Consider the following 21,663-nt stretch of genomic DNA (forward strand, 5'->3'; position numbering starts at 1 on the left):
CCTGTGCCATGAATCTGTGTTCGCTGTGGACCTGCAGGTGTCAGAGCTGCCACCCCCTGCACCTGAACAACATCCACCTGCTGTCACCCGTATCCTCCGGGACCACACCCAGTCAGTCCTCCTCCACTCATCAGATTACTGATCTCCGCCACCTACCTGGACGTCGTCACTCCACGGTGATATAGTCAGGCCGAGCCGTCTTTGACCTCCGCACACCTTGACCAGAAGAAAAAGAAAGCTCCTGCTTCTTCTCTTTATTTGGGTCTTTTTTTTAAGATCGGCTTTGCTGTCTGCAACCCAGGAGTGTTAAACTGATTTGAACTGGCGCTACTTTGGATAATAGAAAATAATAGCACACAAAAAGGTAAGATTTGTTTTTCTGGTGCCATGATGACCACATGTAAACACAATAAACTCTCCTTTCTATTACGGCTCTCCGTTTCCTATGGACCTCTCATTACCAGATATCTTTCCCGTTCCTTACAGCTGTGTGTGTTATCATTTTGAACTCATTGTCAGCGATGTCATGTGGGCTGGATGTTGTAGCGAGGCGTGCGTGTGAAGCTTGTGTGCGAGTGGGAGATAAAAGGTCTCCGCTGATGAAAGAGGAAATTCAAGAATGTATCTTCTCCTTTTATTACAGATTAAAATGGGCTGCTTCACATTCGTCAAATTGATGGTGGTCTTGTTCAACTTGCTTATCTTTGTGAGTATGTTTTGCTTTGATTGGATGCTCGCATATGAGGAAAAGTTATACTACCGTTCAAAAGTTTGGGATCACTTAGAAATGACTTTATTTTTCAAAGAAAAGCACTGTTTTTTCAATAAAGATAACATTAAATTAATCAGAAATACACTCTGTACATTGTTAATGTGGTAAATGACTATTCTAGGTGGAAGTGTCTGGTTTCTAATGAAATATCTCCATAGGTGTATAGAGGCCCATTTCCATCAACTATCACTCCAGTGTTCTAATGGTACATTGTGTTTGATAATCGCCTTAGAAGACTAATGTCTGATTAGAAAACCCGTGCAATTATGTTAGCACAGCTGAAAACAGTTATGCTGGTGATATAAGCTATACAACTGGCCTTCCTTTGAGCTTGAAGTTTGTAGAACAAAATTAATATTTCAAATATTAATCATTATTTCTAACCTTGTCAATGTCTTGACTATATTTTATATTCATTTGATAAATAAAAGTGTGATTTTTCATGGAAGACACGAAATTGTCTGGGTGATCCCAAACTTTTGAACGGTAGTGTACATTAAAAAAAAAGACAAACAATAGCTTTTCAGCAAAATGCCTAGAAAATAATTTCATGCCGCCCCTCAAGGCAAACAGACGGGACATAAACAGTTTGCACCACTGCGCCAGAAGGCCTGAACGAAGCTCCTTTCTACTCCACTTTCTCCCCACCGTAGCAATTTTCATCTCATTAACTTCAAAGGCTCTAATTTTCCCACCTACATCTCCGGTTTAATGTTGATAACTAATGTGCTTTGTGAAATGGAGAGAAACTTTGGCGAGGGTAAGCTGAATGCGCCCGCCGAGTCGGGCCCACCTGGACGCCCGCTGTCACAGATGAGGCTCCCAGCACAAGTCATCACTTTTCCCCGGCGTTGCGGCGCCTTGATGAATTTGGCAGCTCTCGAACTCACAGCGGCGCACTGATTACGCCGTCTCCCCGAAATGTTAGCCGGCCGCGCAGGAGGATGAAGCCATTCTCCGCGGCTCAGAAGAGGACGATGCTTTCAGCGGCGTTTTTTTTGCTTCTACAACGTCTCCTCCTCGTCAGAGTCCAAATCTGCATTCAAAGAATGTATCTGATGAAGGAAATAAGGGGGCCGGATTCAAATAAGAGTCGATGTTCTTCACGGAATCACGCAGGCAGTGTGAAGTTGCTAGCTGTGACGTTAGGAGGATGGAAATATTACTTTACAGAGTGCACAGCTTGCAGGATTTTGGATTTAACAACTTCCGATTGCGTCAAATTTACTTACTTCTTGAAACTTGAAATAAGACTCATTCAGAGAAAATTAACCAGAGGAGAACACACCAAACTAGACTGTTGGCCAAATGCAGCAGGTTTGTATCGTGATGCAGTCAGACCACTGGCGCCAGAAGGTAGTCCTGGTGAAAGGCCCTTTGCATTGTGCGATTTTGGGCTGTCCCGCACAGGAGTTGAAACAACGTTGACATTGTTGGTTGTGATTCAAAGAAGATCGTCCTGTGAGTCTGACCAGTCTGAACGAACGAATCAGAATATGACACAAAATAACGTAAAAAAACCAATGATGGGATTGACATCCTACAGCCTCCGAGGTGCCTTCTGAGAGGGCCGTCGCAAATGCAGTATAATTGGCAGCGAAGAAGACATGAGTTAATCAAAGTGATTGTCGGTTTGAAACCCTGAAAAATAAAGCGGAAGAAGACGAGTCCTGAAGCGCGCAGGTGTTCTCTGAAGAAGCTGAGGGAGCTGTGCTCTTTTGAAACCTGTTACTATTTGACCAGTAGGCTACCCTGATTCTCCATTCCATACATGAATGATCTTTTCAAGATCTGAAAATAGATCTAGATAGTCGTAGAGGAACTTAATCAGATTGTCTGCTCTCAGTAATATGACCCATGAAAATGGGTTTTTAAACTCGACTGACGTCTTTCTCAATCCAGCCTTTTCAAAGAGAACCAATTCCATTTCAAATGGGGCGGGCCGGGCCCGTTCTCTCTTCTGCTACACCCCTGTATCTTTCTATCTCTCCATTCACCTCCCCCTGGAGGCCATGGCCTCCGATTCTGCAGCCTGTTATTCATTCCCTCTCCTCTACTAACCCTAATAGGTTTTATTTCCCATCTCCATAGATACGACACACGTAATCTTTCAGAAACCTGATTTACTTCCAGTCCTGTTTGCCATGTGGGTGTTCAACTGACAGGGCATCCACCTGCACGTGGCACACCATCAAAGGGATTAGACATCTTTCAAAATATAAAAAAGACATTGTGCCAGCTATAATTATACCTCGTGAGGGATAATGGTGGCACACAAGGAGTTAGAGGGGCAAAATGCTTGTCGTATTACATTTAGCCAACGGTGCACTGATGGCAGTGAACAGGTTGAGGAGATGAGAAAAGAAAACCCGGAGTGAAAGGTGGGGCGAGGCAGAGAGAATCGAGGAGTCAAAAATAGATAGGCAGAGCGGGGTCCAAGACAGGGAGACAAAGAAAAGAAGGGGGGAGATGATCCCCACGTTGGCGATGTCAGCGTCTGACAGGAGATGTGGAGTGTCGGGGGCCGTGTGTGTGTGTGTGGGGGGGGAGCGGTGGGCCCGCTGACTGCAACGAGCCTGATGGAACCTGACAGACAATATGTGCAGAGGATGAGGAAGGAAGGAGAAATCACTCAGTGCGAGGAGTTCAGGGTGAAATACACAGAGGAGACGGAGGAGGATAAAGGGGTGGAGGAAAAGGTCAGAGGTGGAGAGATGAGGAGGGAGAGGCATGCAGAGGGAGATAATGCGATCAGGTGATTTCCTGATATGAAACATGCGACATGTTTTTTTGATCGAGTTTGTTATGAGCGGGTTTTTACAAGAGCCGATAGTTTCTATATAAATGTGCTTCAGGGTCCCAATGAGATGCCTCCTCACCTTGTTGATGTTCCTAGTCAGAGATTATGAAGCAACTTGAATGACTGGAAATGCTCTGTAAAGTTTGTATGACAACGATTCTTAATTTAAAGAAATATTTCGGGAATATTTCAGTAAGTTTTATCTGCTCCTATTTTAATTAGCTTCTATTAGCAGCCTAAAATGTCCCCCATCTCCAATGGTGATCAATTAAAGATAGTAGACTAGCGCATTTTTCAGCAGCACAATCAATAATATGACTGAAACGTGAAACTATTTCACATTTTTAAAAAGCTAGTGGCTTAACAGGCGACACTCCGTCCGCTTTCTAAGTTTGTTTTTCTCTCCACATAATTAGAGTTGGTGCGAAGGCCTCGTGGCTAAAAGGAACATGAGAGCCGAGATTTAAAAATCTGTGTGACGACGATCGGATGGTTTTCTGTCAATGCAGTTCAGCCGTATTGAATTTTTTTTAGCACTTCCATCATGGCTGTTGTAAAAAGGGGAAGTCAGGGGGAAGACAATAAACGCCCCCTCCAATGACTGTCCGAGCTATAATCCTGTAGCCCTCGTCTGAACCCCCCGAGGCTTTATTCAGCGGCACAAGATGATCACTAAATGGAGTCCATGTGTGACATGAGTGGGGCGATAAAGGCAGTCCTGGAAAAGGTCAGTCATTTCGTTCAGAAAAGGGAAAAAGAGGCCAAGTTGTCGCTCCGGCCGCGATGCATAATGTGAGGCCTGAGGCGGTCACCTCTGTCTCACAATGGGAATCTTCCCCTCTCGAGTGAAGGGTATTGAGGCGTCACGGTGTCACTGAGGGGTGATCGTGAGCGACGGTTGCTGATGTCTGGATTCGATGGCCTCTCATTTCCAAAATCCTATTTCCCCCTCAAGATCTGGTGAGCCCACCCAGCGGCTGACGTTTACCTCGCTATTGTTAAGTGTGTTACATCCTTCTGGAAAACTCCTTTGTTTCCAATTTTCAGAAATGACAGGGATTTTGAGCGTGTATTGGGTGAGCTAGCTTTTGTTCGCGCGAATGTTTGTTGTTTGTGATGTTGTCTTTGATCCTCCTGCAGCTGGGTGGCCTGACCCTGCTGGTCTTGGGGATCTGGGTGAGCGTGGACGGGGACACCTTCCTCCATCAGCTGGCGCCGTTCTCCGGACAAGACTTGAAGTTCATCAACGTGGGCTTCTTCTGCATCGCCGTCGGGGCCGTGATGTTGCTGCTGGGGCTCCTGGGCTGTTGCGGGGCCCACGGGGAGAGCAAGTGTCTGCTGCTCACGGTGGGTGTAAAAGACGCGCTTCATGAGGTGACGGCTCGAGTGCAGAGGCAAGTCGAGGGCGCTGAAATATGGCCGCGTCGAATAATCTCTCCTCCGACGGCCTTCGGGCAACTTCCCAGCTGTTGGTCACGACAAACACGGTCAAAGTTGAAACAGTTGACCTGAGAATTTAGTGCAGCAATGAGAAAATGTAAAATATGAGCATCGAACGACGCCCAAGGAGCCGCTGCTGCTACCCAATGTCCTCGTTGAATTCAACAGGAGAACATCCTTTGACTCACCCTGCGGTGACTCACTGTGCGTCGTCTGTTCAAATGGTTTTTAAATTGTGTAAAATAAACTGGAATTAAAACAAAGTATTTCTCATGAAGTTTCTCAAATGACCAATCCACATAGAATTATGCTCAATACACATTTCCTGCCTGGTTCGGTCCCAGATAAACCCCCCACTCAAAAAAACGATTCAAGCCCTTCTTAGAGGTGACACATTTAAATATTGTTTGATACATTTAAATAAATAAATTACAAAAATAGATATTTATATTTAATGGGTGTAACACAAAATGTATGAATACTTTAATGTATTAGATTTATTTAGGTTAGATGGTGTGCATATCAACTCAAAATAAATGTGTTTCATTGAGGACTACCCTTTGCACATGCGCCAGCTGAAAATGAGTTGTTTACATGAGGTGAACACACCTTCAGGGCTCTATGGTGGTGTAGTGGCTAGCACTGTCGCCTCAAAGCCAGAAGTCCTTGGGTTCAATTCCCAGTCGGGGCTTTCCTTCTGTGTGGAGTTTGCATATTTTGTTAGTTAGTTAGTTTATATTTTGAGTTGGACAAACACAAATTAATTTAATTGAATGAATATCGTTATTTTATTTTAGATGTATTTGATACAAATGAGTTGGACCAACTTAATTACATTTTATTGCACTGATATGCTAAATTTTAGTTGGAGTTGCATATAATTATTGGATGGAAAATCTGCCAACAATTTAATTGAGTTCATCCAATGAGTCATTTCTTTGAGTGTGGATGTAAAAGTCATCCATGATCATCATGTGCGTTTTCATCCAGTCGCTCCCACTCATCCGTGCATTTGCACCACGGCCTTTGCTAATAGCTGCATCCGCCCCTCCTGCCTCATTCATACCCCCCCCCCCCCCACCCCCGAACGCCGTTGTACATTATTATGCTCATTAGCGACGAGGCTAACTAGCTCTTAGTCCACTGCAGCGGGTCTAATGAGGAGCACAGGCGGCACGGTTTACCCCTGTCGAGCCCCCCATCATGTCCGCATGTCCCATCGCATTGACTGATGACGGCGCAGCGGGTCCTGGACCCGGCGAGTACCGCGGCTCACGTGAGAAGCAGATGTAATGGACTGGATAAGTGCAATGGATGAGCCGGGAGAGGAGCTCACTCAGACACTTGTGTGTCTCCTTGTTGTCCCTCTGTGTAACCAGCCGAGCTTCATCGACACTCAGCCATTGTTACCCACAACAATGGCTGTTTTACAGGACCCTGGATATTCAGACGGTGGTTACAAACCGCATCAGCTTATCTTGATGCTGAAATTACAAATTCTGTGTTTTATCTTTACACATGCATTTCTTTTGAAAAAAAGGCTCCGTACTCTAAGTTCCAATTCATTATTGATTTAAAAAGATAATCTTCATCAGAGCACATGTTGACAAAAGGTAATCCCACAGATTATGGCACACCCGTGCCTTCTCATGCAAAGATAAATACAGACCAGACTAAAGCAGGTTTTGTATTAGTTTTATATCGTCAGATCGTGAAAAAACTCAAACTTTCTGCTCGTCTTCTTCCCTCCATGCAGTTCTTCTCCATCCTCCTCATCATATTCATCTCTGAAGTGGCAGCAGTAGTCGTGGCTCTGGCCTACTCTTCATTTGTAAGTCTCCCCCCTCTTCACCTCTTCCCCTTCATTCACTGCCTCATCACATCCCCTATACCTTCTATGACCCTTCCTCCTCCTCACTCCCCTTCTTTTGTCTCCTAATTTGCCTCGTCCCTCTCGGCCTTTCTCTTTCACCCTCTCACCTCCTCGTCCCACTCCCTGGATTGTATCTCCATGTATATTCTCCATCATAGCCGCAACCATCATTAAATTACTGGCTTTATGTCCGCCTCACTACATTCGGCTACTTAATGACTCCGGGATAGCCCGGGGCGGTGTGCACCATCGCTAACTTTGAGCAATTTATTACTCTGGAATATTGAAGCTAAAGCATTTTATATGCAAAACAGTCTATTTACATATGTGTGTTTCCCTCTTTCTTTTTGTCCCTCTGTCTCCCTCTCTCTCTCTCTCTCACACACACACACACATACACACACACACACACGTACACATGCTCCCTCTACATTAAGTGCCACATATAATAATTAAAGGGCTTTCAAATGAGCTGTGTAAAAGGAGGTTAGTGTAGATTGGGATCCTAATAAAGAAAAGAGTCGTTTTTTTTTAGCCAATCAGAGGATGTATCTGAGTCCCCAGGAGTAAAAGAGGTAATCTACACAACATCCATCTGCATGGAGGAGTTTATGAACCAAGATTGGACCCTGCAAAGAATCCCAGTTGTATATATCGTAGTGTTTTGAAAGACTGAGTTTATCCTGATTTGAGTGTATACAATATACTCGAAAAAATTAGGCTCACATGTCGTTTGGCTCAGTGCAAGATTCTTGGAGGCAAATAACAACTTGAATACAATACAAGGATCATAATCTGTTCTGATTACCGGAAGAAATGTCTTGGCATTTGTGATAAACTACCAAGTGAATGGTGAAAATGGTACTTTCATCACTAGAGAAATCTGAAGGCTGACATTTCATCCTGCATTTCTTTTGAAAATATTATCAGAATATTTCTTTTTTTTTCTCTTCCATTTTTAAGTGCACCACAAGTAGCTTGGCTGCACTCATAAAAGGTCAGGACAGATTGGATCAAAGACGTTGCATCTAAGTGATGTAATTCTTTTTGGACTCTCCTGATCACACACTCGATGAACACGTGATGTCAGAATGTCAGAACCGTCTTCACGTCTTTACCGGGAGCATCGATTCACCGCTTTTTTCAAGAAAAAAATTCATTTCTATTGGACACCAAATACAACATTTCACTGGACTAAGACATTTTTTTATGAAAATGTGATACTTATGGGTCTCAACTATAAACAGAAACAATAAGTGGATGATTTGGACAGGTCGACCTTTAACTTCTTCATGTTTACCCTTCCTCTCTCAACTATACTGTCCAAGCCTGGTGTCTCACACAAAGAAGCTATAAGAGAGTGTGTGTGTGTGTGGGGGGGGGGGTGTATATGTGTCCTTGGAGGCTGAGCTAGGAGAACTGCTGTTGTCATTTACAAAACCTGAGCTATCGAGCTCGGCGAGCACTGTAAATGTCTTTTGTTGAAATGTGTGTGTGTGTGTGTGACTAAGATCACAGATAAGGTTAAACTTAACGCGGCGGCTTGTTAGCTTTAGCTTCATCCGTTCAATACGAACACAGAGGACATTTCCAGGTCCATCGCGGTTATGAGTGCGTCAGAGCATCTGTGCATCTTCTGCTTTTGATAAGGCCCAGTAAACACAATAGAATAATGAATATGGGCAATATACTCCTAATATGATACATATAGCCGCCTGTGTCGAGAAGCAAGAGGCAGAGGCGTAGACAATGAAAGGGGAGGATAAATAAAGCACTGATCTTTTCAGTCCTACTTATCTGCGGCATAAATCTGCCTTTTGGCCAGCGAGCCCCCGCAGCTCATCTAACCAAAGCACCAATAACCTTCAGGTGGTCAGAATAACGGAGATTTAATAAGCAATTCCGTCGGGCATTATGAAAGGCCGTTCAGTGGTCACGGTTGTTCTTTCTCCGCCAAGTGATTCGGAAGTGACCTGGGTGGAGATTTATTACCGGGGGCCGATATGGACTTCACACTGGATGAATGAAATAGATGTGATGTGATGTGGCATTTATTGAATCGCAGCGACATCCGTGGACAGTAAAGGAATGTTCCCTCAAAACGTAATCCAATACTGATTGGTGTTTACGTTCATATCACATCAGTAGGAGGAAAGATTAGCCCGAGTAAGTGATGTAAGATGATTAACTCCAATTACTTCTGCTTTAATGCTGCAGCAATCAATAGTATTATATAAAAAATGGAATAATTGACTGTATGTGGAAGGGGTCCCTCGTGACAAACCTACGGAGAATCCTCAGCAGTACTGCAGTTAATCAGCTCTACGGAGCTTTGTGATCATTCTCTATTTTCAATAAGCTGCTCTTTGTTTGGATTAGTTGCAACTTTTATATTGTGCAGGAGATGGAACATATTTTTTTACAGGTATTTTGAGGATTCTGTGGAAAGTCCTTTAGAACAGCGGCAAATTTCTTTTTTTCAAGTGATAGGCCTACAAAGCTCCGCGACTTGGAAAATAATAGATGCAGAGCATAAACTGGAGCATTGTGCACCACAGATCGAGCACAAATAAATAAATAAAATTCTTCATTTCTTTTTAAAATTTATATTTTATTAGTGTTCAGAATCACACATACACATATTTCAATTTTTCAGATTCTATGTATGAAGAAACTCTCGCCAGCTTATGTATGAAGAGAAGTAAAAAAAAAAAACACATATACAAATAAAGAAACAAAAACAATACCATAGTAACAAAACTATAAATAAAGCAGGGAGAAATCATTTTCCATAGAGTAAAGAAATACAGTCAGGCCATTTATCTGTGACATAGTTGCACCACTTTTGCCAGTGCTTAAGAAATGTTTCCGTTCTTTGGTTAACATGGGCTGTAATCTGCTCCATTCTGTAGATCTGTTACAATGTCTCTCCGTGATGTAATTGTAGGACACTCTGGTAATAACCATGTTCTGGTAATAGTCTTTTTACTGGCCACCAGCATTGCATTTATCAAGTGTCTGTCTCCTTTCAGCCAACTTTGAGGTATATTTCCAAGGTACAGAATCTTAAAGTCCAAAGGAATGTCCTCGCGAAAGATGTCCTGTAAAGCATTGTGTACCGCCTTCCAAAAGTTTTTAATGATGGGACAGTCCCAGAAGATGTGGTAATTGTTTGTGCTTTGGTGTCCACACTTTCTCCAGCAAACAGGAATGTTATCGCTATAATGAGATGTCTGAGATGGTGTAATGGAAAATCGTATACAATTTTTCGAGTTAAACTCTCGCCAGCTCATTGAACTGGTACATTTGCATTGGTACCCCCATATTAATGTCCATTCTTCCTCAGAAATATCTATCCCAGATTCCTTTTCCCATTTTGCTTTAATGTATGCTGTTGAATGAGTTTTAAGATCTAAAAAGCGTTTATATATGGCTGATAGCGTCCCTTTACTGCAGAGCACAAAGAGTTTTATTCCTAATAGTTGTATCTGTCACCCTTCTTTGCATCGTTTTTTTGTTTTGTTTATTCTTCTTCTTTGACAATTCAACTTAGTTTTTGTTTTCATTTTCAAATTGCACAGAGTGATACAAACAGGTGGATAGGAATGCCAACGACTGAAGGTACGAACCATTCGTTGCCTTTCCTCTTAGCAAAGCACCGCTCAGCTGAACTTAATAAGGTTTACATTTATTGCTTTTCCGCTTAATAACAATAACCAATTAGCAGCCGACGAGTCACTGAAGTAAAAGATATCGATAATTATTTCAGGAGCAGCAACACACGGTAAAGCAGCGAGAGATCAATAACACAAGAAGCTGAAGATTGTTATCATGTGTGTGTGTGTGTGTGTGTGTAGCAAGAGTTCCCTCTATACTGTATTGATAGATGTGTTATCGCCTCCAGCCTCACTGTTCAAGTTTCAAGTTTCAATTTTTTATTGTCACATCCCCTTTTATACAAGTATAATCGGTTCGTGAAATTCTTATGTGCAAAACACCCGACAGCAGTAGCAGACTAAAAAAGAATAAGAATGAGAATAAACTATACAATATCCACACACAAAAAAGAAGAAAGTATTAACAATATATATATAAAACAATGTAATAGAATATACATCATGGCAATATATATATATAAAACAATGTAATAAAATATACACTTCTTTTGAGACTATATATATATGTATATACATACAATATATATATACTATATATATATATATAAACAATGTAATAAAATATACACCATGGCCATAGATATTCACAGAATATGTTCTGGTGTGTAGTGTTAATGAGGGTCTCAGTCCTTGTTCAGCAGCCTGATGGCCTGACTGAAGAAGCTGTCCCTCAGTCTGTTTGTGCGGCACTTGATACTGCGGTATCGCCTGCCTGACGGTAGAAGGGTGAACAGCTTGTGGCCGGGGTGGTTATTGTCTTTCATCATCCGTTTGGCCCTGGCCACGCACCGCTTGGTGTATATGTCCAGGATGGAGGGAAGCTCACCTCCAACGATGTACTGTGTGTGTGTGTGTGTGTGTGTGTGTGTGTGTGTGTGTGTGTGTGTGTGTGTGTGTGTGTGTGTGTGTGTGTGTGTGTGTGTGTGTGTGTGTGTGTGTGTGTGTGTGTGTGTGTGTGTGTGTGTGTGTGTGTGTGTGTGTGTGTGTGTGTATGAGTGTGTGTGTTTAACGGGATGTGGTGAGGCGCGGGACAGAGTGACAGTGATGAATTAGCCGGCTGGTAATAACCCTCTCTGATCTCAGTCGCTCTCGCAGCTTCATGGGCGGGCATTTTTAATTGTGGCATGTATCCCAGCATCCCCTCGGACATCTCGTACGCCTGCCCCCTTCACACACACACATACTTACACACGTACTCACACACAGGAGGGGGGGGGGAGAAAAGAAACAAGCACTTTCAGACACATAAACCTGACAGACACTGGGTTGCATTTGGCCACATGCACGGACAGTAAAGCTCACACTCCTCATCAAATGGGTCTTTGTGTGACTGTACGCGACAGGATTATTAATCAAAAGGAGGGAAAAAAACTGATTGAGGAAGGGAGGAGGGGAAAACGTGAAAGAAAGCTAACCTGTGTGTTTGTGAAGGAATTCTTTCCCGACAAAAGACTCTCTTCTTGCCTGAACCGTAACCTGCCTTTTTTTGCACTTTGGATAAACACAAATAGCAGGCAGAATGTGTCCTGACCAAAGCCATCAGGGACATCAATATATATGTAAATGCCCCCCTAGTTCACGACCATAAAAAAGGAGGAGAAGAATGGAGAATAATGTCAGGTCATCATTTGATTTATTTTCATTTTTTCCAGGTGCCAGGCCGGGGCTGTTTATTTCCCAAGTGCTTTGTGTGAAAGATTTATTTAATTTCTGATGAATAGGTGACTCCCAGATAATTACTTTTCCTGCCCGTGAAATCAGCTGCAGTATTTTATTTTCTGGGGCTTCCACAGCGTGTGGTGTGTCCACAGCAAGGACCACCACCAGCAGCAGCAGCAGCAGCGGCGGCCGCGGGAAGTTTAGCGCCGTGATTTGTCTTCTCTCTCCTCTGGCTGAGCGTAGCAGGAAGGAGAGTGAACAAGCCACCAAGCCCTGAGCTGACTAGGCTAGTTAGCCTAGCTAGTCAGCCCAGTCCTGGTTTGAAGCAGAGACTTTGTTCAAAATACCTCCCCTCGCCACGGATATGTCGCACTGCAAAGACTGTCGTGGATATCTACAGAAGATTGCAGTACTTGAAACTAAGATATATCATTTGGAAGACAATGCGAATAATACAACGATGCCATGGAGTCCTAAAGCTAAGCTAACAGTAGCCAAACCCTGCTCTACTACTGCTGCTAAGCTAACGTTAGCAAGCCCTTGCTCTGCCAAGCAACGGAATACAAGTACTGCCAATGGAAGGCTACTTTCTGAGGCTGTCGTGACACTGAATGAACAAACTGTGAGTATTGCCTCCGGGAATACACTTGGTGCAAAGCCTAAAAACAAATCTATCCCCTTCAAAATAGAGATACTGGAGACGGCAGAGCATGCTTCTGAATGCCCTGAAATTAACACTGCTACCGGCTGGCCTGCCCTTCAATTTTTCGCCTCAACCCCCGTGGCTGATAAAGAGCAGCCATGGATTGCTACGAAAGGGAGAAATAACAGAAATTCTCCCATACCACAGACTCTACAGCTAGATAACAGATTTCAACCACTACTGCATGAGCCCAGGTCACTGCCCGAAGATTTAGCTCATTCTCCATCTCCACGCCACTCGGTAAGGAATGAGGGGTGCTCCAAAAACACAAGGCCACAGCAACAACAAGCTAATGACACCAGGCTAAAAACCCTAGTTGTGGGTGATTCTACCATTAAAAATATCAACACTGGTGGTAAGAAGAATACTAAAACATACTGCTTCCCTGATGAAATGGTCTGTGACATAACAAAAAAAATCCCTGAAATCCTGTCTGCCCACCAAACCGTGAGCAAAATCATTGTGCATGTAGGGGCAAATGATATTAACAAGGAACAGTCAGAAACACTGAAACAAGACTTTGTTGGACTGCTTAAGATGCTAGGCTCCCTGAATGTTGAGGCATACATCAGTGGTCCCCTGCCGTCAGTTCGACCTGGAGTAAACAGATTCAGTAGACTACTGGGACTAAATACGTGGCTGTCAACAACTTGTACCTTACATGAGGTGAACTTTATTGACAATTTCAATCTGTTTTGGGAGCGCAGATACCTCTTTAGAGAGAATGGATATCAACTTAACAGTTATGGAGAGAAATTGTTCACCTCTAACTTACTTTACTACCTCTGCCACCCAACTGTTCTCCGCCCTACTACAGACGATAAGAGAATCAAGGACAGTAGAAAGAAAACAGAGGTCTCTCCTCCCCTACTGTCTGACTCCTGCTCAGCAGCCTGTGATGCGAAGGTCAGCAGAGATAAGGAGCCTGTGTCCCTTTCCTCCAAATCACAGCAACTACAGTCTCAGCCCCAGGACGACCACTCAAGAGAGGTATCCCCCCTGCCTGATTCCTGCACAGCAGCCCGTGATTGTGAGGATGATAAGGAACTTGACCATTCACATTCACCACTGCCCCAATCTCTATCTCGCCATTCCTCCAGATCATCCTCCCTCTTCTCCCTCTCCTCTCCAGCCTCCCCTCATTTGGGTTTCACCGACAAGATGGAACAACTGGTGAATGCTGGCCTCAAACTGACCCCCCGATCCTTCCCCCATTCCATCCTAGCCAGCCCTCGGCTATCACCCCCAATACCCCCCCGATCACCCTCATCCATCCTAGCCAGACCACCCCTAAAACCCCCTCGATCACCCCCATTGGCACCTCCCCCACGACTCTCACCCCCACCCCGATCGACTCTACCTCCCCCTCAACCTGTGAAGAGACTTGCACCCCAGCGTCCCATCCTGGTGTCAGGATTACCGCTAGAAAAAACTATCAGCACTTAAGATATACTGAAACTACAGCAAACCTAATAGCTGTTCCCCAACAGTCTATTATTTCTCTACTGCCTGTCACTAAAACCATAAAAGCTGCATTACTTAATGTAAGATCGTTATCGAATAAGTCTTTTCTAATCAATGACCTGATTACTCGTTATGAATTAGATTTCATGTTCCTTACTGAGACCTGGCTTGATATGAATAACAGAGCGGCTGTTCTTACTGAATCAACCCCCCCAAATTTTTACTTCATTGATGCCCCCCGAGTAGAAAAGAAGGGGGAAGGAGGTGCTGTTATATTTTCAGATGTGTTTCAATGTAGGCAGATATCGTTTGGGGACTTTTTCATTTGAGTATCTTGCTGCTGTTCTGAAATGTTCCCTCGTGTTTTACTACTGATTATTTACAGACCCCCAAAACATTCTGGAAGTTTCTTTGATGAATTTGCTGAACTACTGTCCATAGTATCCATGGAATATGACTGTCTGTCTATATCAGGAGATTTTAACATTCATATGGATAACCCCAATGACAACAATACCAAAGAACTTAATAACTTACTTGACACCTTTGGACTGTATCAACATGTCTCCGGGCCCACCCACAATCGGGGGCACACTTTAGATTTATTTATCACAAAGGGTTGTAAGTCATCATTTCTTACTGCTATTGATGTTGCTTTGTCTGATCATCTTTGTATCTTCTTTGAAATGTCTATTATTCCTGACATTAATAGTAGATCGGAAATTGTTAAAAAACGATATATCAATGAGAATACTTGCGCACTGTTCATGGAAACTATCTCTCTGTCACCAGCTTTCACCTCAACCTCTGTTAATGGTTTTCTAGATAATTTCAATGCTAAGATTGTGAATGTTATAGATACCATTGCACCTGCTAAGGTTAAATTAATTTCTGGTAAGCAAAAAGCACCGTGGAGAAATGCTGCATCTGTAAAAATCCAGAAAAAAGAGTGCCGGAAAGCTGAGCGAAAATGGCGAAAAACTAAACTCCAGATTCACCATGACATCTTAAAAGAGAGACTTAATCTTTACAATCTAGAACTGAGAAGTGCTAGACAATCCTTTTTCTCTGACATCATTAACAAAAACATTAATAATGCACGCACTTTATTTGCCACTGTTGATAGGCTGACTAAACCCCCGGCACCAATAGCCCCTGAACTCCTATCCACTGATAAATGCAATGAGTTCGCTTTCTTTTTTAGGGATAAAATTCTAAACATCAGACAAGCCATAAATATTTCCATGTTAAACAAAAAAATGATATCACCACTACAGTCACACAAAAGTAGTTTAATAAACATGACACAGTTTAACGCAATTGACTACAAAACTCTGGAGGAAACTGTGCAACTTCTTAAGCTATCTACCTGTTGTCTTGATCCTTTGCCCACAAGCTTTTTAAAAGGTTTTACCTGCTTAGCAACAGACTTACTGCAAATAGTTAACAGCTCTCTCCAATCTGGCATTTTTCCAAAGGCTTTGAAAACAGCAGTTATTAAGCCTCTACTAAAGAAATGTAACCTAGACGCTACTGTACTTAGCAACTACAGACCTATATCAAATCTACCCTTTATAAGTAAAATAATAGAAAAGGTCGTCTATCAGCAACTTAGCAACTTTTTAACCTCAAATGGTATCTTAGACAAATACCAATCCGGATTTCGACCCCATCACAGCACTGAAACTGCTCTCACTAAGGTTCTAAATGATATTCGCATAGACACTGATTCTGGCAAAATTTCTATCCTAGTGTTATTGGATCTTAGCACTGCATTTGATACTGTCAACCATTCAATACTTCTAGACAGACTAAAAAACTGGGTTGGACTCTCTGGTACGGTCCTAGACTGGTTCAAGTCCTACCTACAAGACAGGGACTATTTTGTCTCCATTGGCAACTATGTATCTGAGCGGACTAACATGACGTGTGGAGTTCCACAAGGTTCAATCCTTGGGCCTCTTCTATTCAACCTCTACATGCTCCCCTTAGGCAGAATTATGCAAAATAACAAAATCGCTTACCATAATTATGCGGACGACACTCAACTATACATAGCTCTCTCACCAAGTGACTATGCTCCCATAGACTTACTGCGTCAGTGCACAGACCAAATCAATGATTGGATGTGCCAAAATTTCCTCCAACTAAATGAAAATAAAACCGAGATAATTGTGTTTGGTGCTAAAGAAGAAAGGCTGAAAGTTTGTGCTCATCTGGACTCCCTTTCTTTAAAGTCGAAAAATCAAGTCAAAAATTTAGGTGTTATAATTGATTCGGATCTGAATTTTAATACCCACATCAAATCAATAACAAAATCAGCCTATTACCATCTAAAAATATAGCAAGAATTAGAGGATTTATGTCCAAACAAGATTTAGAAAAACTAATTCACGCCTTCATCTCCAGTAGGTTAGACTATTGTAATAGTCTTTTTCAGGTCTCCCCAAAAAGCACTTCGACAGCTACAACTTATTCAGAATGCGCTGCCAGAGTCCTAACAAAGACTAAGAAAGTTGAACACATTACACCCATTCTCAGGTCTCTGCATTGGCTACCAGTACGTCAGAGAATCGACTTCAAAATACTGCTGCTCGTTTATAAATCTCTAAATGGTGTAGGTCCAAAATATATCTCTGACTTGCTTCCACCTTATGAACCCTCTAGGCCTCTTAGGTCATCTGGGGCCGGTCTGCTAACTGTTCCCAGGGTTAAAACAAAACATGGTGAAGCAGCATTCAGTTATTATGCCACACACAGTTGGAACAAACTTCCGGAAGAGCTTAGATCTGCACCAACTCTTACTACTTTCAAAAACAGGCTAAAAAACGTTTATGTTCTCCATTGCCTTAAATTGAATCTTGTATTAATCCTGAAATAATAAGACAACGACAGAAGGAATGATTCTTTGCACTTAGATTTTTATCTTTATTTTTTCTTTTATTAATCTTCTTTTATGCTTTTATGCCTTTTTAAATTGTTTCTTTGATGCACTTTGTATTCCTCTTTTTTTATTTCTTATTCTTGATCTATTTTTTGTAAAGCACTTTGAATTGCATTCATGTATGAAATGTGCTATATAAATAAACTTGCCTTGCCTTGCCTTATATTAAAGTGTGTGTGTATATGTGTGACCCTGTTGGACTTCTGCAGTGAATAGATGTGCTTCTTGTCTTTGAGCTGCAACGAACAATGGAATGTAACACAATACATTTAATCAAGCACTTAAATACAATGTTGAGGTACTTGAGTATTTCCATTACTTTTTACTGAATTTTAAATGTTGCACCTTTTACACCACTACGTTTTTTTTGACAGGTTTAATTATCGTAATTTCACAGATCCACATTATTTAAAAAAATGTATCAACCAATAAAAAATGATATCTTATTATATATTAAGCTTCCCCATCAGTATTTAAAATGTGCAACTATTAGAGTTTCTCTAAGCTAATTTCCGCTAATAAGCGTGAGCTAGATCTGCTGTCAAATAGGTTAACTCTGTTTACTTTTAGTTTAGTGTTTTGTTAAAGTGTAATATTTATTATGCTTGCTGTGTTTTATATATAGGATATTATTTATATTGTTTGCTTCAATGATTTGTACATTTGTTTTGTTGATGTAATCTTTTTTTATTTTTTTATTTGGTAGACTTTGACAGACAATTTAAGGTTGATTTAACAACAACATACACACATACATATCTGTCTCTTTCCTCTTCATTTGTGATGGATCAAAGGAGCCGGGCGTTATGAAGGACTAGCTTTCATGAGGACGGTGCAGGACGTCGGCTACATTGCGCCATCACGAAACGGAGAGGAAACAGATGGAGGGAATTTCTGTCGAAAAACACATTTCCTTCAAATGAAAAAACTGCAATCAAGCATTTGCCACTTTACTTTTCTCTGCTAATTGTGATGGAAATTAACCTTTCCAATCTCCCTTAGAGGAAACAAGTGTAATGTCGAAATGTCCTTACATGTGTGTGGTTTCTCTCAGGCAGAGGGGATCCTCAACGCGTGGGCGGCCCCTGCTTTACAGAGACACTACGGCAGCGACCATGTGTTCACGAAGCTCTGGAACACCACCATGACAGAGGTACAGTGTCTGCATTGTTGGTTTTCAATGGACTGCTTTTGATCGGTTCTTTATACCAGATATGTATAAATACTTTATTTCCCCTTTCCCAAAACACAAAATCAGGTTTTACATTCTTGTTCTTCTTTCCTCTCTATGAAAATGTTCTGAATCTTGAAAATGCTCACAGCCAAACCTCTATCATGTTGTATTACTATTCAAATGATTCAATCATTCTATAATATTTGTGTGAAGGTTATATTATTGACATGTTGCAATAAAGATGCATGGAGGAAGTATTTTTTGAACACTTCTGTGGTGCATGGACACATTCAACAGAACATAGTTCTCTTTAAATCTCCACCCCATAAATTATACACGCATTATAATTTAGTGCGGCATTTTTCCACTTTATACACAATAAATATATTTCACTGTTTTGTACCATCGGGAAATTATCCAATAAGTTTGCCAACTGCTAGGTTTTAAAATATACAAATACCAACCAAAACTATTAGATAACCTCCATTTCTGTTCAATCAGTACATTTCTAAAGGACTATGCACCTTGTGTGCTCAATATTAACTGAAATATTTAAGATATTACAGAATATTCCTTGACCACGGTGAACCAGGGGATTTGTGAACCCCTGAAGGTTGATTTAATAGACGTAATGTTCTCCCGGTGTCCTTCAGCGAACTAATAAAACCGAAAAAACAAACAACTTGTTTCTAAAGTGCAGTGAGATATTTTCTGAACTGAAATCAAACAAAAGCAAAACTGTGTGCCACATCGATCTGCCTTCATCCATTCCTTTTACCTCAGCTCACCTGCACACAATGGTCCCAGTCAAGGTAACTCGAGAACCTTCTATCTCTCATTTTACATCCCTGAAAAAAAAAAAATTCCATTCGTACCGTGTGACAGCTTTACAATGGCTCAGTTTACATTGGCAAAGTGAAACATTCAAGCGATGTCTGACCTTGACAACAAAACACACACACATGTGTATCGAGTGAAGCAGAAGCTTTGGCTTGAAGTTTCTGTTATGAGGTGATGGAATTTAATTAACACTCAAGTTGCTAAAAGTCACATTTCTAAAACTCAAAGCAATGTGGTGCCCCGGAGAATGTGTCACGGTTACTTGATAGTTTTCAATTGTTGAACTCTTTTTGAGCACCCAACACAGTAAATACAGATCTGTTCTGAATGCCAACGCACAACAAAACAGAGCGACAACTTCTTCTCACCCAGCAGCAAGGCCCTCGCTCAACTTTAATTAAGTTTTCTTAAATGGTTGGACAATGAAGAGCGATTTCGTTTATGAATCTTTAACCCCACGAGATTCTCGTCGTGTGTTTTTATGCCATGTTTTCCTCCCCTCTCCTAGCTGGAGTGCTGCGGTTTCACCAAATACACGGACTTTGTCGGCTCTGAGTTTGAACAGGGGAACGGAGGCCGCCTGCCGCCCAGCTGCTGCTGGACCAACAGCACCCCCTGCAGCCCTTACGAGGCAGAGCGCAGCACTGTGCAGGTGAGATTTTAAAAAACGCGACGGATAGATGAACCGAAGAGCCGCAAGTTGTAAACATCGAATATTTTCAATGCTAACTCCCATTCCGCACATGAACGCAGCGTCAACAATGCCTTTGCATTGACTACTGGGTAAATACTCAAAAACAGATTATCTTATTTTCTGATTCAATCCTTGGGGTACCATTAATGTTATCATCCTTTACACGCACACAAAGGGACACAACAGAATAAAGTAAGCGAGAGAGAGTTATTCTCTCATCTCATGGCCATCCAATAGCTGCTGAGATATTTCCATCATTTTTATCATTTAAATCCATCGCTGCCATGCTACAAATTTGTTTTTGGACCGAGATAAAATATCGTGAGAATATCGTGAAAATACAAGGACATTCATTTTGAGACTGAAAACTGATGATCTGTTATGACGTGGTAATAAGTCCAATTATTGAACTGAAATAACCTGAAGTACATTAAGAGTTAGAATTAGCTATTGTGTATTAGGTGCAGTTAGCCCTAATTTCATTACTATGAAAATGTGTATTATACTGCAGAATTAGGTAATGTATTTTGGCCATTGGTCCCTTAGTTTGTTATGTTAATTATGTATTAATTAAGAATGTATTATTCCGTTGACACAATCCATTATGCACAGGGCTGTTTCAAACATATCTTGGAGACCATCAAAGAGCACGCCATCATTGTGGGAGGCGTCGCAGCAGGAATTGGAGCCTTAGAGGTAACATAACTAAACTTTCAAAAGTGTGAGTCAGTGCTTCGGTACATAATAAAGAGTGTACAAATCAACAAACTCTTACTGCAAGACCAGTGTCTTGGTTAACATCAGTGGTGGTAATGTCTTTATCATAAGAGGAGGGATTAGAACCCCGGACATCGACATGGAGCCAGCTTTTCTGAGAATGGGATCTTTTGATAATGATATAATACAAGTTTGAAGAGATAATATATATATATATTTATATACTCAAATTAGCTTTCTAATCTTTTATTTATTATTACTATAGAGCCCTGTAATGTCTGATTATCATCTGATCTGCACGGTTTTAATAGCCTCAAAATAATACGAAAACAGATAAACATATTTGCATTATGTTGTTTCTTCAGATTGCTGCGATGATAGTGCCCATGTACTTGTACTACCACCTGGACACGAGAATCAGCTGAGACGGCTTCAGGGAAACACCAGTCGGGACACAGAAATCTTTTTACTTTCTGGTTTGCTCTTTTTGTCAGAAAGACATCGACATAGAACAGTTGTATTTGTACCTGCATTGTGTGAATATTTCATATTTGCCAATAAAAAATGTCAGGGATACACCTGTTTGTTCCCTGTATATTTATTTGATGGACAATCTTTTTTACAAATGTATATGGTGACACGATGGTCAATTATTCTCAAAGGTGTCAATTGTAGTTCTGAATCTCTCACATTTGTGACCACAAAGAGATGCAAAACTACCACAAAGAGATGCAAAACTACCACAAAGAGATGCAAAACAACCACAAAGAGATGCAAAACTACCACAAAGAGATGCAAAACAACCACAAAGAGATGCAAAACTACCACAAAGACACCACAAAGAGACTCAAAACTACAGCAAAAACACGAAAAATTACCACAAAGAGACGCAACACTACCACAAAG

The 21,663-nt window shown here is 41.6% G+C and overlaps 1 protein-coding gene across 1 annotated transcript; it reads left to right on the forward strand.

Moving 5' to 3' along the window:
- Nucleotides 1-649: 649 nt before the first annotated feature.
- LOC130193813 (tetraspanin-1) lies at nucleotides 650-21,195 on the forward strand. Its single transcript, XM_056414571.1, has 7 exons — nucleotides 650-706; nucleotides 4,713-4,919; nucleotides 6,769-6,843; nucleotides 18,387-18,485; nucleotides 19,855-19,998; nucleotides 20,653-20,736; nucleotides 21,123-21,195. The coding sequence occupies exons 1-7, from the start codon at nucleotides 650-652 to the stop codon at nucleotides 21,180-21,182; spliced, it is 726 nt and encodes a 241-aa protein (XP_056270546.1). The 3' UTR covers nucleotides 21,183-21,195.
- The last annotated feature ends 468 nt before the right edge of the window (nucleotides 21,196-21,663 follow it).

Source organism: Pseudoliparis swirei, chromosome 5 (genome assembly GCF_029220125.1).
Source record: "Pseudoliparis swirei isolate HS2019 ecotype Mariana Trench chromosome 5, NWPU_hadal_v1, whole genome shotgun sequence".
NCBI lineage: Eukaryota > Metazoa > Chordata > Actinopteri > Perciformes > Liparidae > Pseudoliparis > Pseudoliparis swirei.